The sequence below is a fragment of the Leucoraja erinacea genome, chromosome 3, assembly GCF_028641065.1.
Source record: "Leucoraja erinacea ecotype New England chromosome 3, Leri_hhj_1, whole genome shotgun sequence".
Lineage (NCBI taxonomy): Eukaryota > Metazoa > Chordata > Chondrichthyes > Rajiformes > Rajidae > Leucoraja > Leucoraja erinaceus.
The window spans coordinates 49110747-49132420 of record NC_073379.1 but is presented as its reverse complement, the minus strand read 5'-3'; the positions used below and the strand labels follow the sequence as shown (position 1 = coordinate 49132420).

Here is a 21674-nt window from a genome sequence, read left to right as displayed (position 1 = left end):
TCACTCATGAGAACCGACGGCTGCCGATCAGCCAGACCGTCCATATGTAGCAGCCGAGCCACGCGATCGCGTAAGCAGATACTTCAGGGCCTCGTCCTTGCCACCGGCCGGCGGATTCTGCAGGAACGGCAGCAACCACGATGCCGTCTCCTGGGTGAGAGCGCCCACGACGTAGAAGTAGCGGGTCGCATCCTCAACGATCTGGCGGAGCTCAAACCGGGCCTCGATGTGTGCGAACCACACATGAGGCTACGTCGCCCAGAACACGGGCACTTTAAGTGCGACCACATTCTGTTGGGTGGGCAAATCGTCGATGTTTTCGTCGGCGTACATGGCGAGAAGAAATCCGTAAATCGTTCGGATCGTCGGGGTCACCAAATGTAGTGAGACCAGACAGGTTGAGCGAAATGGTTTTCATTTTTAATAAAAAAACGAACAACAACTCGTGAAGTCCGCGTGTCTGACTGCACAAACAATAATAGCTCCTGTTGCTGGGAGGAGCGCTGATTAACGACACACCCCAAAAGCCCGCGAAAACCAACACCCTGCGGTCACATGACCGCACTGACCATTGAAGAGAGTTCTGCCCTCTCTACCTCACCACTAGGTGCCACTACAATAGGAGCAAAACTATACCACCTGCACTATGTCACACTGCAAGGGAAATAATGGAAACTGATGAACCACCATCGACATCCATGGCCTAGCATCAAGCATGTCTTTGACTTTTAAGACCAATGTGGAATGACGATGTATGCGAAATGTGGCTGTGGAAATTTAAGTCAAGCGATAATGTAGGAAATTTGAAATTTGAAAAATACAGATAGAATCCAGCAATGAAATATCTAAGAGAGAGGGTTGCTTAGAAACAAGACGCATTGAGCCCAAGCTGCTAGCTGCCTCTTCTCAACTCGATAATGAGCTAGTGTGTACGTGGGGGATGGTACTACTTTGACATATCACAAATGCCCCTGCATTCTTCCCAAACCCCTGCCTGTTTTCAGCCTGGTCCTTGTAAAGCATCGTGGACAGTGTATGAAAAGATATCATAAGTTGTTTTGTGGACATTTTAATTTCAACACTGCCATGCAATCTAAGTATGTGAGAATTCACCTGGTAAATTAGGAAGATAATCCATACATTCCTTAATGGCTAATTGATCTGACACTGAATTCTACAGGGCATTTGGAAATAAAACCTCATGCTTACAGTAACATTTCTCTTCTGCCAATAGTATGTCTCAAACATTATTTCAGGGTGAATAATGCAACACAACACTGACCAGGGTGGTGGGCAAGAGGAATAGAATCAACCAAGTCTATTTTTTGGGCAAGATTTACACATAACCAACAAATACTTTAAAAAAAATGATTGGCAATTATAGGCGAGATTGAGTTTTTTTTTGTTCCCGCAGCCCGCCAAAAGCAAAAGCCCGGTAACCCGAAACGAGAACACAGCAGAGAGCGGAAAACCAGAGGGACGAGGAGTTTAGCTCTAGAACGAGGGAGTCCCGCGGTCTTAACCTCGCAGGGAGATCCAGCAATTATTTGCATTCATTTGTACCTAGAAAAAGAGGATATTTGAAAGTTGAGCCGGCTGATTATGATTTTTAAAATATTTTTTTAACGATTCCACCCCCCCTCGACTATAATTAATTATCATATGTTCGCGAGATTTGCTTGGCGCCGTGAACCCATGTGTGCCTTGCCTATTCCTAGTTCAGTAAACAACACAGACTACTAGCTGCGGGAGGAAGAGGGGGAGATCATTTTATTTGTTTTTGATTTTTTTTCAAAATCCTCTTTCTAATTTAATTCCCCCGCCACCTTCTCGCCCGGAACCGGTTCCAGGGCTGATGGTATTCCTTTCATTTTATTGTTTTGCTTTTGGTTAAAAAGAGAGGAGGCAGAATGTGGATTCAAGTGCGGACTATCGACGGCAAGCAAACCCGCTGCATTGACGATTTGTCCAGGCTGACCAAAATTGAATCGTTGAGGTTAAAGATCCAAGAAAGCTTCAGCGTGAACCCGGAGTGTCAGCGTTTGTTTTACAGAGGCAAACAGGTAATTGCAATTTAAAAAAAACTGAACGAGCCGGCGTGATCCACTGTAACCACTTTTGCTTCCTGTTTAGCGACAATGTAACCCCTCGAAACACGGATGTTTTCCCCGATTGAAGACAGATTTGCAGCAGGATATGTATAGGCGGCTCGTTGCTACAATGTTGCCGTCTCCATCAGGACAACCTCGTGCAAAATGCAAATCCAGGGTTTTCGTCTCGGTTATTTTTTCTTTACCCCCCCACCACCCCCATACACCCGGTTTATTTATTAATCTGCGTCCAGTTCCGAGTGACTGGCTTTGTGGGATTCTTGTTTGCAGTCGAGGTGGTGCAGGCTGGTGGTGTTTGTGAATGAAGGGTGGCCCGAACTAGTTCCCTTGACACCACCGCTGATCCCTCGGGCTCTGTTTAAAGCACGGCGAGTCTGTCAGGGCAAGAGGGACTTGGCTCAACATGTCACAGCACAGGCCTGGGTGGAGAAGGAGAGCTGTTCGGAAATGGTGTGTGTGGGGGGGTGGTGGTCGCTGATATTTTTTGGTGATCGCATGTCAAAGTGAAATGAAACAGCAGCCGCCGTTTCATTGCAGGGGAATCGGATGCTTGAATTATTGATTCAATGTTAATGAAACCAGTTTGGCGGGTTACTTAAAGACAAAAACACACACACACACGCGCGACACGGCCGGTGAGCTAATGTGCTGAAGGGCCTGAAACATGCTGCACCCGAGTCGTACATAGCACCGAGTATATGTTTCATATGGGGCTGGGGGCTCACATCGCCCTCTAGCAGCGAAAGCTTTGTGTGCCCCCCAATCCCAAGCTGCCGACTCACAGCTCGCTTCCCCTTCCCTGGCCAGAGCGAGCCTGGGCTGGAAACTAAATCAGTTTGCAAAATGTATTCAACGCACTGGCCTGGATTCCATCGCAGAATGAGACAAATACACCTCCCCCTTTGATAGCTTCTTTTTTTATACACTTATTTTTTGTGCAACCGTGATTTTTAAGACCAGGGGAGTCATATAAATCGTTTTTACTGTCGGTTTCCTGCAGCACGTGATACCTTTACATTTAAGCCTCGAGTTTACATCAGAAATTACCAGCGTGCGTGGCTTGTATTTTGTGTTCATTCATAGTTAGTGTTAGTGAATGCAGACAATGATGGGAACATGCAGCAGGTGAGGAAGCATCTGTGGAAAAAAAAACAGTTAAGGCTTCAAGTTGATGATATTTCGTCAGAACTGCCTGACCTACAGAATGTTATCAGCATTTTCTATTTTTACCGCAGTTTTTCGATTCACATAAATAAGTTATATAGACAATAGGTGCAGGAGTAGGCCATTCGGCCCTTCGAGCCAGCTCCGTCCGCCATTCAATATGATCATGACTGATCATCCACCATCAGTACCCCGTTCCTGCCTTCTCCCTGACTCCGCTATCTTTAATAGCCCTATCGAGCTCTCTCTTGAAAGTATCCAGAGAACCGGCCACCACCGCCCTCTGAGGCTGAGAATTCCACAGATTCACAACCCTCTGTGTGAAAAAGTGTTTCCTCATCTTTGTTCTAAACGACATACCCCTTATTCTTAAACTGTGGCCCCTGGTTCTGGACTCCCCCAACATTAGGAACGTTTCCTGCCTCTAGCGTGTCTAAACCCTTAGTAATCCTATATGTTTCAATAAGATTCCCTCTCATCCTTCTAAATTCCAGAGTATACAAGCCCAGCCGCTCCAATCTCAGCATATGACAGTCCCGCCATCCCAGGAATTAACTTTGTAAACCTACGCTGCACTCCCTAATTAGCAAGAATGTCCTTCCTCAAATTTGGAGACTAAAACTGCACACAATACGCCAATCTCTCTAGAGCCCTGTACAACAGGTTGGGGTTACAAGGAACTGCAGGTGCTGGAATCTTGAGCAAAACACAAAGTGCTGGAGGAATTCAGTAGGACAGGCAGCAGTCTGAGGAAGGGTCCCAACCCAAAAAATAAATGTCTTCCACCGATGCTGCCTGACCTGCTGAATTACTCCAATACTTTGTGTTTTAGGAGCTGCAGGTAGGTGCTGGTTTACAAAAACCCCACAAATTGCTGGAGTAACACAGCAGGTCTGGCAGCATCTTTGGAGAACATGAATAGTGGATGTTTTAGATTGAGACCCTTCAGATTGAAGACCGACCCTAAACATCACTTATTTATGTTCTCCAGAGATGCTGCCGGACGGACCTACTGAGTTACTCCAGCACTTTGTGTCTTACTTTGTTTTACTCAAGCTAACCGTGAGGTCTGATTCCCCTCAGTTCCAGATGGTAGTTTGCTTAAGGTTACAAAAATAGATTTAAAATGTGAAGCACTTAGTAAATATGAAAAAAAACCCGCAGATGTTGGAAATCTGCAACAAAAATAAAATGTTGGAAAATCACATGTTGAAAATTTTTCGGCGACTGGGGCGGCAATTTGCGTAGGTTGTCGCCAGGTGTCTTAGGTGAATTCCATTAAAACGAGTCGCCTAAAGAGTCGCCTAAGTGGGACAGGCCTTTAATTGTTTTCTTTCCACTGATGCTGCCTAACTTGCTGAATGTCTCCAGCATTTTCTGTTTGTAAATGCGAATAACTTACCTTCTATTGGAGGAGTTAGTTTTAACAAAATGTGATATAATTTAAATATGTTGTGGCAGAGATGAGAATGCTGGTGGAAGATGCTTGATTATTTGAAAATCACGCTTTGTATTTTTTATATTCTGATAAAAAGAAATGTCTCAGGGTTTTGGGCGTGCAGTGTAAGTTATTAACCATGTTGCATGTACACAAAAAGCAGGTGCCAAGTGATTGTATTGTTGCGGATTTATGGAACTAGACTGAAGCGTCGGCACATTTACAATAACACAGACTTGAGATTTTGTGATGTAAGGTTTCTTTCAGTTCTGTTCATTTGGTTTTAGTTGAACTGTTTACCGTTTTAGTGGTGTTCTTAAAGGGGGCACTGTAGTGCTGGCTACCATCAAATGACTGAACTTTTCATTACTGTTTGGGTTACTGGGAGAGGGCCTATTTCATGCTAGTTCATGCTTCTCATTAAATCACATATCCAACCAAATCCAATTGCAAGTTTCCATTTTGTTGCTGTGGAGCCTTAGAGCTTTTTTTCCCTATACAATGGATTTTTCCAGTTTGACCAAGCACCGCATAACAAGTGTACATTGTACTAGGAAGGCTGCTAAGTAAGACAGAATTGTCTGGTTAACGTTTTAAGCGGATGATGTGTGTTTTTTAAAAAAACGGAAGTTGACGACAATTCACTTAAGTGCTTATATATTTAAATACAGGTATTTGTTTTTGTATAATCCAAGGAAACGGGGCATCATAGAATTTGCAGCATAAATTAATGCAAATTTACATTCTTTAGTCTGTATAAATGTTACTCCACATGTGCCTTCTCATTTCATTCCTTACAGCATATCTTTTCATTCCATTCTTAAACACAAGAGGGAAATGTATTTATTTTTATTTTGTTTTAACTATTTCATAATTTCAAACTCCTTCCACATTCTGTTTCCCTCCCGTCTCTCGCAACAGGGGATGTTACGAATATTATGAGAATAAATTTACTAAAATGCTTCAATCACAAGTATTACTGGGAACTTACCTTTGGGTTTATTTCAGTAGGTCACTTGGGAGCATTTGATTCAGTCTCTTGATGGTAATCAACACTGCAGTGCCTCCTTCAGTAAACATTTAACTGAAGATACTCAGCAAATGAGCAGAACAGAAAGGAGCCTTGCTAACTAAAGCAGAATGTTCCCAAGCAGTTGTAGATAATCTATCCACTTATTTGCTGTCCATGGGTCTTGGACATGGGGTGCGCTGTGTTAGAGAGAGAAGCAGCCACTTTTCCCCCTCCACACTTATACATTTTGGATCTCTGAGCACCTATTTTGTTCAGGTCTTTGAGATTCTCTGTACCAAGTGGTCAAAACTGAGGTGAGCAGTGTTGAATTGTACCCAATATTTGAGGTGGTGGTATATTTTGATCTTGTGATCGAAGTAATACATGGCTCTGCAAGATTGCAGCTAAAGAATTTATTGAAGTACTGAAATAGATATGTCGTTTTGTTCAGTGTTTGTGCTGTCTATCTATTTTTTAAAGAGATGCAGCGTGGAAACCACTGAGTCCATGCCAACCAACGATCGATCATCCAATTCAATGTCCTACACACTAGAGACAATTTACAGAAGCAAATTAACCTACAAACTTGCATGTCTTTGGTATGTGGGGAGAAACCGGAGCACCCAGAGAAAACCCATGCGGTCACAGTGTGAACATACAAACTCTGCACTGACAGCACACAATTTCAGGATCAAACTCGAGTCCCTGGCACTGTGAGGCAGCAGCTCTACTGCTGTGCCGCTCGTGATTTAGGATAGACGATGATCTATCCTGGATCATGAGAAAAGGATCCACATTAATAGGCCTTCATCAGCATAACTCTGTGAGGTAGAATTGTGTTGGGTTTTTTTCCACGTAACGTGGAATTCAAGAGCGGAACTCGCTATCAAAACATGGAGGGGACGGGGGACACAATTTTTTGGTGGCCGCGAGCGCATGCGCAGACACACACTTGCGCGCGCGAGGCTTCGGAGGCTCAATCCAGCGATAAAAGAAGCTGAACTCTGCCTGTCTCACTGGGTTAACTACAGCCCTGTCTGGACTGACGGGACACCAGCACTGCTTCTCCACGCTGGCCATATTTCCCGCAAACCCAGGCAGGTTCACCTGGCAGGACAGGCAGAGTGAGCTGGGTTTAGCGCTGGCTGTGGGCCTGGGGGCGTCATGCCTGTCTGACTGCCGACCTCTCTGGCCACCCGTGGGGGGGGGGGGGGGGGGGGGGCACTCGGGATGGATCCTGGCTGTGGATGAAGCACAGGTCTGTGCCACGTCTCCGTCCTCCAATCTCCGCGCTGAATCGTCATGTCCCGCCCCCATTGCCTGCTGACCGACGTCTCTCTCGTCCAATCGGCGCCCTCGATCAGCAGTCCCACCCCCACCGTCTCGCCGACAGCAGAGATTGTAAAATACGGATCACAAAAACTTGGGGGGGATGTCCCCACCTCTCAAAATGCCCCCCCCCCCCCCCCAGGTTTTCAAGTTTTCCCCCTGGTGGAATTGAATGTAAGATTCCTGAGAGTTTTAGATCTTCATGCTGTGTTGAGTATTTCTTGATCACGCACAAGGCAGAATTGTTCTGCATAGTTTAATCACCATCACTGCCTGTGAAATGTTGAGCCGTGAATTATGGTTTGATCAAGATTCAACCCTTAAGTGAGAATCAATAAAATGATTCAATAATGATTCATTTTGTCACCATTTATGACATTATGCGTGTTACTTGTATTGATATGCTTTCTTACATAAATTCATTGCATAGTGACGAAACATGAATGAGATATTTTGACACACGAGACGGAAGTATGTAAAGCAGCTGCATTTTAATTCTATTTTGAAGGCACAATGTACCTTGAGACATATTATCGTTCTCCTCATGATTGTAGCGATTAAATTTTAAGCAAAACAAAAACAAAATTGCGATATTAAACAACTTGTACAAGTGTTAATTGTTATTTGTGTGATCCTTAATTTTATAGTTTGTTAGTTTTTATTCTGAACCATGGGATTACAGATGCAGATACACTGGGGAATTTTAAACTGTTTTGCAATGTTTTTTCTCCTCCAAGAGTGCTTAACATTTCAACAGGCTGAAGGAGCACTTTATTTTCCAAATTTCAGATTTCTTGGATCACACTTATGAAGAAGTTATTTTGAAATTTGTGCTGTTCTCCACGCAACGAGGGTTCTACGAATCTGCTGTGTAAAGAAGCTTTAGCGTTGCACAGTTGGTAGAAGAGGCAAGGGGGCTGCATTCTTCTGCCACTGGGGCTCACTACGGTCTACAGCTGGGAAGTCAGTCCACCCACTTGCTCTTGCTGAATCTGGATAGGATAGAAAGAGGGATTAAATCAGTGGGACAATACTATAGTTAAACATATTGCTGTAGGCTTATGTTTTATGAGCTCATGAATTTACAAATGTCAGGGGACAGGCAGTGTTGCTTTTTGTTTTTGGTTGAGTATATCCCTGCCAACGTATTAGTCCTGTGAATGCAGAAAAGGCTTTGTTGGCTGCTTGTGGTAGGGGAGGTGCATGTGATTCCAAAAAAACATTGCAATAAAGTTTGTAAATGAGCAGCGGAGCATTACGAGAGGATATATTCCAAAATGATATAAACATTCAAGGAATTGTGAACTTTCCAGGTGCCCAAAGTATTTTGTTGACAATGAATGAATTTTGCATGATTTGGACTTGTGTTGGATGCATGTTCTTTCTATTCTTCGTTTGTATCTTTCACTTTTTAATTTAAAACTAAATGTAATGACTTAAAGAAATATAACAGCTCCCTGCACTACTGCTGGGAAAAGACTAGGAGTCTGCACTACAGCTGTTTCAATAAGAATATTAATGTGAATTTTAGAATCGTTAATTAGAAACTTATAAAATCAACAATTTAAACATATAATTCTTAGTGGTGTCAGCTCATTTCTATGGCTTCACATATTCTTCCCAAGCTGTTATCGGGCAACTGAACCATCCTACCACCAACTAGAGAGCGGTCCTGACCTGCCATCTACCTAATTGGACACCTTTGAACTGTCTTTTATTAGACTTTACAGGACTTTATCTTGTACTAAACATTATTCCCGTTACCGTGTATCTGTACACCATGGACGGCTTGATAGTAACCAAGTGCAGTATTTTTGCTGACTGAACAGCACACAACGAAAAGCTGTTCTCAGTACACATGACAATAATAAACTAAACTAATCACGAGTCAGAAGATCAAGGTCCAATTCACACTACAGGAGTTGAACATAATCAAAGCTGATACATCTGGCAATTCAAGTGGCATCTTTCAAATTAAGTATTAATTTGAATTACTGCCACGGATGTGAAAGATTACTGGTCAACATTCCCTCCCAACAAAAGGCATCAAGATGGGTTTATTGATTAATTAACCAATGGGATCTTACTTTATATAGCTGTTACGTTTAAGAATAAGGGGTAGGCTATTTGGGACTGAGAAGAGAAAGACTATTTCACCCAGAGAGTTGTAGAATGTGGAATTCTCAGCCACAGAAGGCAATGGAGGCCAATTCACCGGATGTTTTCAAGAGAGAGTTAGATATAGCTCTTGGGGCTAAAGGAATCAAGGGATATGGGGAGAAAACAGGAACGGGCTACTGATAGTGGATGATCAGCCATTATCATGTTGAATGCTGGTGCTGGCTCGAAGGGCCGAATGGCCTACTCCTGCACCTATTTTCTATGTTTCTACACATTGGCACCATAATGTGAGTATACTGAAAAATATATCATGTCTGTACAGTGTGTGGGTGTGTCCTTGTGATGTGACAACATGATAACAGTAAATTTTTAATTTTAATCTATGGACAACAATATTAGGGCAACCTTCCTGTAGGAAATGATTTTGTAAACTTTTACCTACTTGTGTTACAACACCAAAACATCATTTTCAAGATTATTCCCCTCTTGCATTGCACATAGACCAAAGTTATTTTCCACATTCATATCGTTGTCACCAATTTGTTTCTTTTCAGCTGTCTAATTCCCTTTATCCCTTTAATGTTTTCTGTGGTGAAATACCAGTACTGCAGTGGTGGAAAGGTTTGTGGCTAGTTGTAATTTGGCGACACTCTCCATTGCAACCACATCCACACCCACAAACCCTCCCCAAGATACAGTTGTGCTGCAATTAGTTGCATTGCAAAAGTTTTATAGCTACTCGCCCCTCATCCCAAAGTGTCATCAGAATTGGCCTTATCTAGAAAGTAAAGGGCCTGTCCCACTTGCGTGTCCTTGGCACGCAAATTACGCGACCTCATGGTCGCGTTGAGCCGCGAAGGTCGGGCGCGATTACATGCATACGCACAGCTGTCTGGAGCGCGTGACGTCATTTGAAGATGGACACAAAGCTGGAGGAACTCAGCGGGACCGGCAGCATCTCTGGAGAGAAGCAATGGGTGACGTTTCGTGTCGAGACTCTTCTTCAGTCTGAAAAGAAGGGTCTTGACCCGAAACATCATTCATTGCTTCTATCCAGAGATGCTGCCGGTCCCGCTGAGTTACTCCTACATTTTGTGTCTATCTTCAATTTTCTTGGCCCCGCTCTGGGAGTAGAAGTGGGGGCGGATCCGGACCGCAACGGCCATGAGCCCCAGGCCGAGTTCGGCGATCGTTTGCCTGCTTCTGCTGCTGTTGAAGGTGAGACGTTGCGTCGCGCCAGGGTCTTGGGCCTGTCCCACTTTGGCCGTCAGTTCCGCGACAGGCCGTTGGCGTGCAAAGATTTTGTTCACTACAAAAATTTCGAAGCCCCGCGCGATGTCGCGCACAACTACATACCCCTCCGTGATTCTAAGTGGGTCTGGCCCCGCGCGGCCATACGATGCCCGTCGCGGCTCAACGTGACCACGAGGGCGTGTAATTTACGTGCCAAGGACACGTAAGTGGGACAGGCCCTTAAGACACTTGTGAAATTGTCATTTTTAATATGGTGTCTATGTTGTGGAAAAGTGACGTATCTCAGTTCAGTTTTATATCAGTGACGGTGAGGTTGTAGCCTGCAGCTGCAGGATTAGTCTGCTGTGGATTCGTTATAGGGAGAGAACGAGGACGATTTGTGAGAGGGTGCAGGTTTACCAGGATGCTGTCTGGATTAGAGTGTTCTAGCTATAAAGAGAGATTGGACAAACTTGGATTGTTTTCTCTGGAACATTGGGAGGCTGCGGGGAAATTTGAAAAAATGTCATAAAATGATGAGGCATAGATATAAAACTTTTTTTCCCCAGGATGGAAATGTTGAATAATAGAGGTGTAATGTCAGAAGAAGAAAGTTTAAAGGGACGTGTGGAGGCAAGCTTTTGACACGGAATGGTAGGTGGCTGGAATGTGCTGCCAGGGGTGGTGGTGGAAGCAGATACGATAGTGGCATGGGGTAGCTTTTAGATGGACACAAGAAAATGGAAGGAATGGAGGGATATGGGCATGTGCAGACAGAAGATATTACTTCAAGAAGGCTCATCACAGACACCGTGGGCGTATAGGCCTGTATCTGTGTGGTATTGTTTCATGTTCTAAGATTCATTTCTGTGCTTGGAACTGTAGACATGGTTCTTAAACATAATTTGCTGAATGAACACTGCAATAGTACATTCCTACTGCCTAAAGAAAACTCAAATTTTCAATATGCACCGAGACAAAACCGTTCAAAAGTGTCTCATTTTTCTATTCTTTGTATTACAAAGATGTAATGCTTGATCTGATCACGTTCTTATTCTCCTAACAGGTTATTATCGATTTGGAAATTTTTAATTTAGTAGAACTATTTTTTTGCAAGATCTTTGCCTCTCTTCCATTTTCCTCTATCATCCTGCTCTTTGAAGCTGGGAATAATGTTGAATTTAGTTACCAGAAGTTATAGGGCTACATTGATAAAAATATATGGCTAAATTTATTTGCATCTTGCTTTTGAGATAACATAATAATATCCCCAAACACCATACATCTATAGCATTAGTTTTGAGTCACGAAGGGACATATAAATGCAGGTAACTCAGAATCCTAATAAACTTTTAAGATCAGGATGAACGAAGGAAGAGGTTTGAGAGAGAATTTCCAGAGGTTGTTTAAGACTTTGGAAGCTGAAGACGCAGCCATCAACAGGGGAACAATTGATTTAGTAGACTTTAGACTTCAGACATTAAACTTTAGAGATACAACGTGGAAACAGGTCCCTCGGCCCACTCAGTCTGAGCCAATCAGCAATCACCACGTGCACTAGCACTATCCTACATACTAGGGGCACTTTACAGAGTCCAATTAACCTACAAACTCGCACGTCTTTGGAGTGTGGGAGGAAACCGGAGCACACAGAGAAACCACACACGGCCACAGGGAGAATGTACAAACTCTGTACAGATAGCACCTCTAGTCAGGATCAAACCCGGTTTATGATGTTGTAAGGCAGCAACTCGACCGCTGTGCCATTGTGCCGGTAAGGTGGGGGATAAAAGTACATTAATTGAGTGCAGGTACACAAAAATGCTGGAGAAGCTTAGCGGGTGCAGCAGCATCTATTGAGCGAAGGAAATAGGTAACGTTTCGGGCCGAAACCCTTCTTCAGACTGATAGGGGGGGGGGGGGGGGAGAAGGAATGAAAAAGGGGAGGAGGAGCCCGAGGCTTTGTGTACCTTCGATTTTCCAGCATCTGCAGTTCCTTCTTGAAAACATTATTGAGTGCTGTAGGTGCTGGAGGAAATTCTGTTGATGCAGAGGAATAAGTCTGCAGATGGATTAGAAAATGAGAGAGAATTTCAAACGTTATTTATTGTGCAATAGGAAATCATCAAAAACTTGTGAATGGAACATAGTGCAAATTAGGAGAGCTTTCGATAGACAAAATGCTGCTGTAACTCGAGGCAGCATCTCTGGAGAGAAGGAATGGGTGACGTTGTGGGTCGCGACCCTTCTTCAGAGCTGTAGATGGTTTCGATTCAGAGGGCAAAAAACTGGAGTAACAGGTCTAGGGGTAACAATGATAAAAAATAATCACATGGGCCTGTAGCCCCTTGTTCCGTTCAACCAGTTTCTGGTAGCTCTTTGAGGTCAGTGCCATTTTACTTACTCCATTCTATATAATTTCCTTAATAACCAAAAATATATTCCATTGTACTTCATTGTCACATGTACCTAGATACAGTGAAATTCCTTGCGTACCGTTTAGTAAAAATGTTACTATACATTGGCACAATCATAGAGTGCAAGAATAGTAAATTACATTGAGTTAGTGCACTAGAATTTCCAAGCCATCTTGTACCGTTCAAGTTCAGAGTTGTTGAAAATTGAACCCCTATCTTGTCGTCTCAATCTTGAATAGTTAACCCCTTATTTTGTGACTGCGATGCCTGGTTCTTAACACCAAGCGAGGGGAAACATTCCCAGGTCTACTCTTTTAAGCCCCTGAGAAATTTGAATGTTTCTGGGACGTCACCTCTTGTTCTTCTGAATTTGTGATTAAAAGCCTAATTTATTTAAACTGACCTTTTGTGGTTTGCTCAGTCATGAGAGTAAAATTGGAGCATTTATTTTTGTTTGCACTCACTATATCCTTCCTTGGGGAGACCAGACCAGTTGCAGGTGTGCTTTTCTGATTTTATGATTTTCTGCGCTGAAGCAGAAAGAGTTTAGCAATGTTATACAGGTGGAGGTTGGCGGTTTACATGATCACGTGGTTATGAGTTATGTGGTCGGAAGTTTGGCTCTGAAGTGAACATGCACGAGAAGTTGTTAGAATCTCGTTCAGCTTTGGGTAACGGCCAGGAGGATGGAATTGTTTTTTGGTTCTAACATTTTTAAAAGCAAGGCATTGACAGGAAACCTGCACCAAAGTTTCACCAGCAAACCGACAGCTTGCACAGATGTTGCTCATATCAAGCCTTAGATTTTAGTCTTTAGAGATACAGTGCGGAGACAGGGTCATCAGCCCACCGAGTCCACGCCAACTAACGATCACTATCCTACACACAAGGGACAATTTACAATTTCATCGAAGCCAATTTAGCTACAAACCTGTACGTCTTTGGAGTGTGGGAGGAAACCGGAGCACCTGGAGAAAACCCATGCGGGTCCCATGGGAGAACATACAAAGTCCATTCTGACAGCACCTGTAGTCAGGACTGAACCCGGGTCTCTGGCACTTAAGGCTGGAACCCTACTGCTGTGCCACTGTAATTAACTTTAATTAGAAGAGATTGAATCTCAATAAACCTCAGAGACTGAAATCAAGCTCTCGTGTTTCCAGTACTTTGGTGGGAATCTCTACTTTTTCAACTTTGGCAATTGGACATTCAGTTTGCCAATTTGGCAATAGTGGAAGGGACGAGAATAGATAGTGATGGACAGCTGGAGGCCATCCATAAGCATGTAGAAATAGTACTTTACTTGTGGATTATGTTGCTGATCTGCCATAATCCATAACCAGCCATTGGCAGGAGACCTTCTGATTCTGTACCCTTGTAGCTCAACAGTAATTGAATGTTCATGTGAATTGACTCTCATCAACACTATTCATTACAGTACTGGGGAGCTATGGTTACCATATTGAGTGATTTTCCATATTTTCTGACTTGTGGCCAAAATTGATTTTGGGGTGTCTAAAGGTGGAACCCATTCATAACCTGGGGATGGCCTCTATATATAGAATAAGCTGTCACAGGAAGTGGCTTTAAAATAAATGTAGAGAAAGACAGTTCCTCATTGTATTTATGTAAATGTTATGAAGAAAGTATATATGTATATTTAGAAAATACGTTTTGTTATAATCAAACACGACATTTTTATTGACATTGCTAAGAGATATAGAAACAAGGCACTACAGAAGATGGTTTACAAAAAAAGACACAAAGTGCTGGAGTAACTCAGCATGTCAGGCAACATCGCTGGAAAACATGGATAGGTGACATTCAGACTTCTCTTCAGACATTGTCTCTCTTGCCGAGAGATATTTCATTACACTGGCAGGAATTAATGTGAGGATTAACAGCATGGTAGACAAATAGGTATTTTTTAGGTGTTTTCAACATTATACATTATTCCATTGAAGGATCCTGTTGATTTTGTGAATAAGAACATAATTAACTGAGCAAATCCATCTGTAGATTGCTGTAGAGTCACTGCTATAATTTTGCATTCTAGATCATCAAAGAACTTTATCTTGGAGTGCTAGTTTAATATCTGCAAATAACATTCATCCAAATAAATTAGTGGTTCAGTGATCGAGGTCAGTTTAATCATGTCCATGTTCATTTGGTTCATTTGCTCCCTAATCCTCCAACTTCATTGACTCTGATTGCAACAGTTTTTACATTCTGGCAATAATGGATAGATTAGAAGCTGCTGTCGAGAAACTCGTTGTCAATGAAAGGAATTATAACAACGTCCTGGATCTTGTTATATGGCCTCATGACTATTGCCTGTTGAATCTTTGGTGATTACTTTGTGGCATAAATAATTCCAGACTTGTGATCACAATAATAAAGTGCAATTAGGAAATGGAAATTTAACTATACATTTTTATTGTTCAGTTTGTTCGTAAAATAAATATGCTTCTATATTTTTGATGGGAGCTTCCAGCAGTAACACAGAAGTGATGGGATACAATGTAAGTTAGATGTGATTATTTTTCAGAATGTTGTCTGGAAAAAGTGTAGAATAGTGTTGTTTGGGATATGTTTTTGAATTAGTCCAGTTGAATTTAACAACAGTGGAATGGGATTTGCACAAATGAAAATGTCTTGTCGCTGGCAGTTAGTTTTTATTTTGAAGACACACGGTGAAGATTTAAAAAAACTGCGGACGTTGGAAATCTGAAAAAGCAGAAAATGCTGGAAAAACCCACAGCTGCATTTTCTGGAAGAGAAACAAGAGTTAACACATTTCAAGTTGCAGACCCTCCGGAGTTGGTAAGAAGACAAAAGACGTTTCTTTCATGCTGCAGGGAATGAAGAGGAGGGGGAATAGGGTAAAACTGGGGTGTTTTTTTTCCCTCTGGAAAGGCAGGACATGCTCATCCTGACCTATCATATCTTCCTTCTCTGCATTTTGCAACTCCTACATTCTTTTGTTTATGTTCTTATGTCCAGCCTTTTCTGCTTTTTAGATTTGCAGCAGCTGCAGTTTTAAAAATAAAAATTGCAAGCAGCAGCTGTAAAGCTGTAGCAAGTAAGAATATCATTGTTCCAGTTCCTATCCAATGCATATAATAAACAAACAATATTGACTTTCAACTCTTGACATTTTCTTTTGCCTATATTCTCACGCTTGTACTGCTCCCCTACACTCACTGACCAGATACATCTCTCTACGGCAGGGGTCGGCAACCTACGGCCTCCAGGCCAAATCCGGTCCTTAACTCGAAATCATCCGGCCCGCAGGCGTATTTTTTTTTCCTTAATCATCCGGCCCGCAGACTTCCATCATCTCCAGTACCTGGAATGTTTAAGAAAGAACTGCAGATGCTGGAAAAATAGAAGGTAGGTAAAAATGCTGGAGTGAGTTTGTCCAGCATTTTTTTCTACTTCCAGTACCTGGAAGGTGATTGGGCTGTACCGCATACTGCGCAAAGCCACCGGCACGGCCACGCACCTTCTGTGTCTGAGCTTCACTGTCGGGATCGGTGTTGTCAGTAGGCCGGGGACGATTGAGTATGATATTTGAGCTCAGTGCTCCGGGTGGCGACCTCGTAGGGGCGGGATCTATGTGAACACGTGATTTGATGCCTGCCATCCGGGGCGGGATCCATGTGTACACGTGATAGATGTGGCCCACCATCCGCTCACAGGCATATGTCCTGGCCCCTTGGCAGAAATGGTTACCGACCCCTGCTCTACAGCTTATCCCCACTGCTGTTTTAGCCCATCAGACACATTACACCTCCCCCACTCTCCTTATAGCTAAACAAACTAGTTTTTTTTAATCTTCACAGTTCTGAAGGAGCGTCTTTAATTGAAATGTTAACTCTTGGTTCTCTTCCGACACACGTGACCTGACCTGTTGAATATTTTCAGTATTATCTCTCTTTATGTTAAGCTGCATTTTGTTAAAATTTAGAATTGTAGAATCTGTGTGTACAGGTGTGTACAGGTATTCCCAGGTTTGGGTAAGGGTTGTGTTCCATTAACCCATACGCAAGTCTGATTTTAAGTAAGTTGTAATCACCATCCCCACCCCCTGCCTAAGATAACTCACTGAGAGTTAATAACTGTCTCAGCTGCGCCTGGGGCACTTTCTGCGACGCGTGACCTTTTTGTGTCTATCTACTTTAGTTTAGAGATACAGTGTGGAAATGGGCCCCTTGGCCCACGAGGCAGATGACGACAGTGCATCCTTCCCCAAAAGAAAACACATTTGAAATAATGACAGGAACTTTCCACCAGGCAATGCACGTTGAAATTCAACCCTTTCATTTTCGTTGACGGGGGTTACTTTTTCATGAAGAAAAAATGTTTTACTACAATTATGTTAAAATACAATTCCGTAATAGGAATCAACTTGCACAGACAATAAAAGACCAATAGAATTTTGTTATTTTCCTAAGTTTGACCCATTATAGTTGCAAATATTTTGTGCAAAGACCAATTCTTCTAAAAATTACTTGTCTAATAAGACTAGCCAGAACCTCAATTTAATTTACCTTTGATAAATTGATCTGAAGTGTGGTGTGGGAGAGCTCATGTCCGTGTGATAGATCATTATAAAGTGGTGACGTGCTCTAATTCTTCACTCATTCACCTCCATTAGCAAATTCCAGGTTAAACCAGAGAGATGAATGTAGTAATTGCATCTGTTTCTCTTCTGGAAGTTGTCAAAGACAACAAAGCCATCTGCTTGGACTCTCTGCACACAACATTGCATATACTATGGGACCAGTAAAATCTTCTCGTGCATCCATATTGTCACACTGCATTACTGAAGGAGAGCTGCCTGATCAGAAGTGCCATATTTCATTTCTGATGTTAAATCGGCTTTTACCTATTGAGGTGAATATAATGGGTTCTAAAGCATCATGGAAGCAGGACAGAATCCTTCTAATGTATTATGTGCTGAAGTGGCACCATCAATGATTATTTCTTCATTTGCTGATTGTAAGAAGTAATTGCTTCAAATATAATTCAGTGGCTGTGGAAAACACAGTTTATGCTTTCAACCTGGGGCGGTACAGCAGTAAAGTTGCTGCCTTACACAGCCAGAGACCTGAGTTTGATCCTGACTACTGGTGCTGTCTATACGGAGTTTGTACGTGCTCTCTGACCGGGTGAAATTCCTCCAGGTGCTCCGGTCTCCTCTCACATTCCAAAGATGTGCAGGTTTGCAAGTTAATTGTCATATGTAAATTGTCCCTAATGTGTAGGCTTTTTTGCATCAAGGCCAATTGATTAGACAGTGTCTCGGATTGCCTTTGAAATTGGCCAAATACTGGAGGCTGCCCACAGCCTACTGGGGCGTAATCATACAAGGGATCTATATCATTTATGGGAGATGCAAAGATTAGATGAACATTCAAATTTGATAGAAATAAAATGCTGGAGTAGTTCAGCAGGTCAGGCAGCATCTCTGGTGAAAAGGAATAGTTTCGGGTCGGAACCCTTCTCCAGTCCCAGTCTAAAGAAGGGTTATGACCAAAAACGTCACCTATTCCCTCTCTCCAGAGATTGAACTAGTGTATGGGTTCTTGTTTGTCGGCGTGGACACGGTGGGCCGAAGGATATGTTTCCATGTTGTATCTTAAAAACAAACTAAACAAACCCTCTGTTTTTAACTTAGAGGAATGGAAACAGCAATTTTTTAAAGGTAATTGTAATGAGTCTGAAGCAGTGTCTCGACCAGAAACATCACTTATCCATGTTTTCCAGAGATGCTGCCTGACTTGCTGAGTTACTCCAACACGTGTCCTTTAAATATCGCAGCTAACTTTGATATACGAGTTTAGAGAGTAAAATTAGCATTGTGTCCCCTATTGATTGCTACTCAATGGCCAGTGCTGGAAGTCTGTGTAAAATGTATTATGCAAGCTGGGATATATCCTGGTTGCAAAGCGCATGCAGTCTTGACAGATAGAACTAACTGCTTCCGGAACGTGGCTGTGAAAAATTAAAGCAGGCAGGAAGTACTTTGTGTCCATTTGCGTTGCTAGGTAGGTTGTGAGAAATTGGAAAAGCCATAGCTTGCTGGCCGAACTCCATCTAGTGGTTGAGAACCGGTGAGCTTCGTACCGAGATACCCTAGTGCTACAAAGTTGAGGTCAAGAAAAAGCTGGCACAAACTTTAACACGCGACAAGAATGTGTTGTGGGATTGGGTGATGGTGCTTATTATTTCAATGTATTTCAATAGCTGGCTTTGCATAGATACATGAATTTTAATCATGTCATAAATCTGCCTTGGCCAAAGTGCAATAGAAGTCAAGTCACATTTATTTATATAGCACATTTAAAAAACTCTTGTTGGCCAAAGTGCTTTACATTTGTTATAAGAATAGTATAACCAACCAAACTACATACATATATACATATAACCATCGCTCAGTGGACGTCAGGAAAGGCTTGGGAGTATAGATAAGATTTTAGTCTTGACTTAAAGGAGTCGATGGAGGGGGCAGTTCTGATGGGAAGGGGGATGCTGTTCCACAGTCGGTCGTCTGGCAGCAACAGGCTGTAAATTCAGTATGTGCCAACTAATTGCTAAAATAATTGGTAATATCAGCAGCAACTGCATGTGAATAATACAGCAAATTTAGAAATAGATTTTAGAAATAAGAGCAGCTTGCATTTTTGCTGAATGAGTCTTTTGTCCTGGGACCTTTTGTAAGGATGAAAATACATCATTCTGGAAATTTGTTGTTGCATTAGGCATGTGTGGAATACATTTGTACTTCAGTAAGTGTTGACTACATAAACTATGTCCAGAGCTGTTCCTTGCACTAAAACATGTTCTGAGGGTTATTTTGGCTTGATCAAGTCTTGGAGTGAAAGTTATCTTAATCTTTAGTATCCCTTTGCCCTGATAGTGCATTATCTTACACAAATCATGTTGTCTAGGGATCTGTATCTAGAAATAACACACTACCCAGATTAGCTGATGAGGCATCAAGAAACAACCTGGATGTGGTTGGGGACTGTAGAAATGAGTTTACCGTGGCCGTTATTGGATGAGGGAGAATGGGACGCCTCACCCAATTTCCTCAAATGAGTTTGGAAGACATCAAACTGCATTTGTGTAATGCAGTTTAATATTATTGAAATGGCACTGCAGTGGCATCTTCAATGAAAGCAAGCTGTTGTTGAACTACTGATTTGAGTGGCTTGTTCACTGCATTGAATGCGCTGGGTGTTTCCAAGCCGATCTTCTCAGCCACCTCTGTGTTAAGAATATTCCCTTGTAACCAGCCCCTTGTCTCGACCCAGTGCACATGCTGGACTCCTATGTCTAAAAATGGACACTCCAAGATCGAGATTGCTTTAAACAACAAATACAGCAAATGGAAATCTGGAGGGAGTCCCAGCAATTGAAGGGTTAAATTAATCCACACCACATTCTTTGTTGATGCTGCCACTATAAGGGAGTGATACATAGTAGAGTAACAAGCCCTCTGGGGTCTGAAACTATTTGAAAGGCAGTGGATGTGGACACATATTCAAAAGCTGGGTAAAAAAAAAATGTTTTTCACACCCCTTTGGGGCTTCACGTCGAGTCGCGTGGAGCTTGGGTCCGTCCGTATGGTTATAGTTATTTCCATTGATAAGTTATAGTGATGATGAGCAGTCAACAGTCTGCAGTCCTTGCCCTAAGTTACCATATTACTCTGTGAGCCAAAGGCAATTGAATAATCAGTACCAAGTGATCTCATGCAGCACTGACATACTTGCACATTTAGTTGGATAACATAATGGATAAAATGTTGGTTGCCTGATGGTTGTATGCGTTTATTGAGTGACCACACAGGCAGAAGTTTAATTTCCAGATAATGTTGAATTCGTTAATGTCCATGCCTGCAGTTGGCAGAGGGAGTGCAACAACCATGGCTGCAGATAAAGGCAATAAACTTGGATCTTCAGCTACAAAACAATTACTGTTGGAAGTGAATATATCAATACTGCATGAGGATGAAATCAGGCTTTTTTGTATCCAGGCCAATTGAATAGTCACTGCCTCGGATTGCCTTTGAATTTGGCCAAATATTGGAGGCAGCCCACAGGGCGTAATCGTAGCAAGGGATTTATATCATTTATGGGAGATACAAAGATTAGATGAACATTCAAATTAGATAGAAATAAAATGCTGGACTAATTCAGCAGGTCAGGCAGCATCTCTGGAGAAAAGGAATAGTTTTGGGTTGGAACCCTTCTCCAGTCCCAGTCTGAAGATGGGTTGTGACCTGAAACGTCACCTATTCCTTTTCTCCAGAAATGCTGCCTGACCTGTTGATTTACTCCAGCACTTCGTGTCTATCTTTGATGTAAACCAGCATCTACAGTTCTTTGTTTCTACTTCTTAAAGGTACACTTTTATCACAATTATGCATTAACATTTTGAAAGGGAAGGCAGGAGAAATGGAGCATATGACCAAGACTGTTGGGCTGTTGGCTCTGAAAGTTTCAGTCAGATTCAGTGATTAAGCAGAGACGTGAGTTCTGATATGGCTCAGAATTGAATCACTGTTTGTGTAAACTCGGGGGCAGACTGTTCTCTTTCTTCACTGCTGAGCAAAACAATCCTTTTCTTTTACAATTGTGGCTATTTTTAGCCCTGACAAATGTTATGCTAACTTTGGAGTTTATTGTTTATTTTGTAGTTGAATGGTGAAATGCTCTGGAGTTGGTGACTATAAAAATCAAAGAGATACATGGTGATACCATGGGTGTGTTCTTGTGGAATGAACTTGTAGAGCTGAGTAAAGATGAATGATTAATGCCTCAAAATGCTTAAATATT

The 21674-nt window shown here is 42.4% G+C and overlaps 1 protein-coding gene across 1 annotated transcript in view; it reads left to right on the top strand.

Annotated features, from left to right (window-relative positions):
- Window positions 1–1480: 1480 nt before the first annotated feature.
- Window positions 1481–21674, top strand: part of LOC129695559 (E3 ubiquitin-protein ligase UHRF1-like) — a 106004-nt gene continuing 85810 nt past the window's right edge. The window contains exon 1 of the mRNA XM_055632630.1: window positions 1481–2063. Within this exon, the coding sequence (XP_055488605.1) occupies window positions 1911–2063 (153 nt within the window). The 5' untranslated portion in view covers window positions 1481–1910. The remainder of the gene's footprint in view (window positions 2064–21674) is intronic.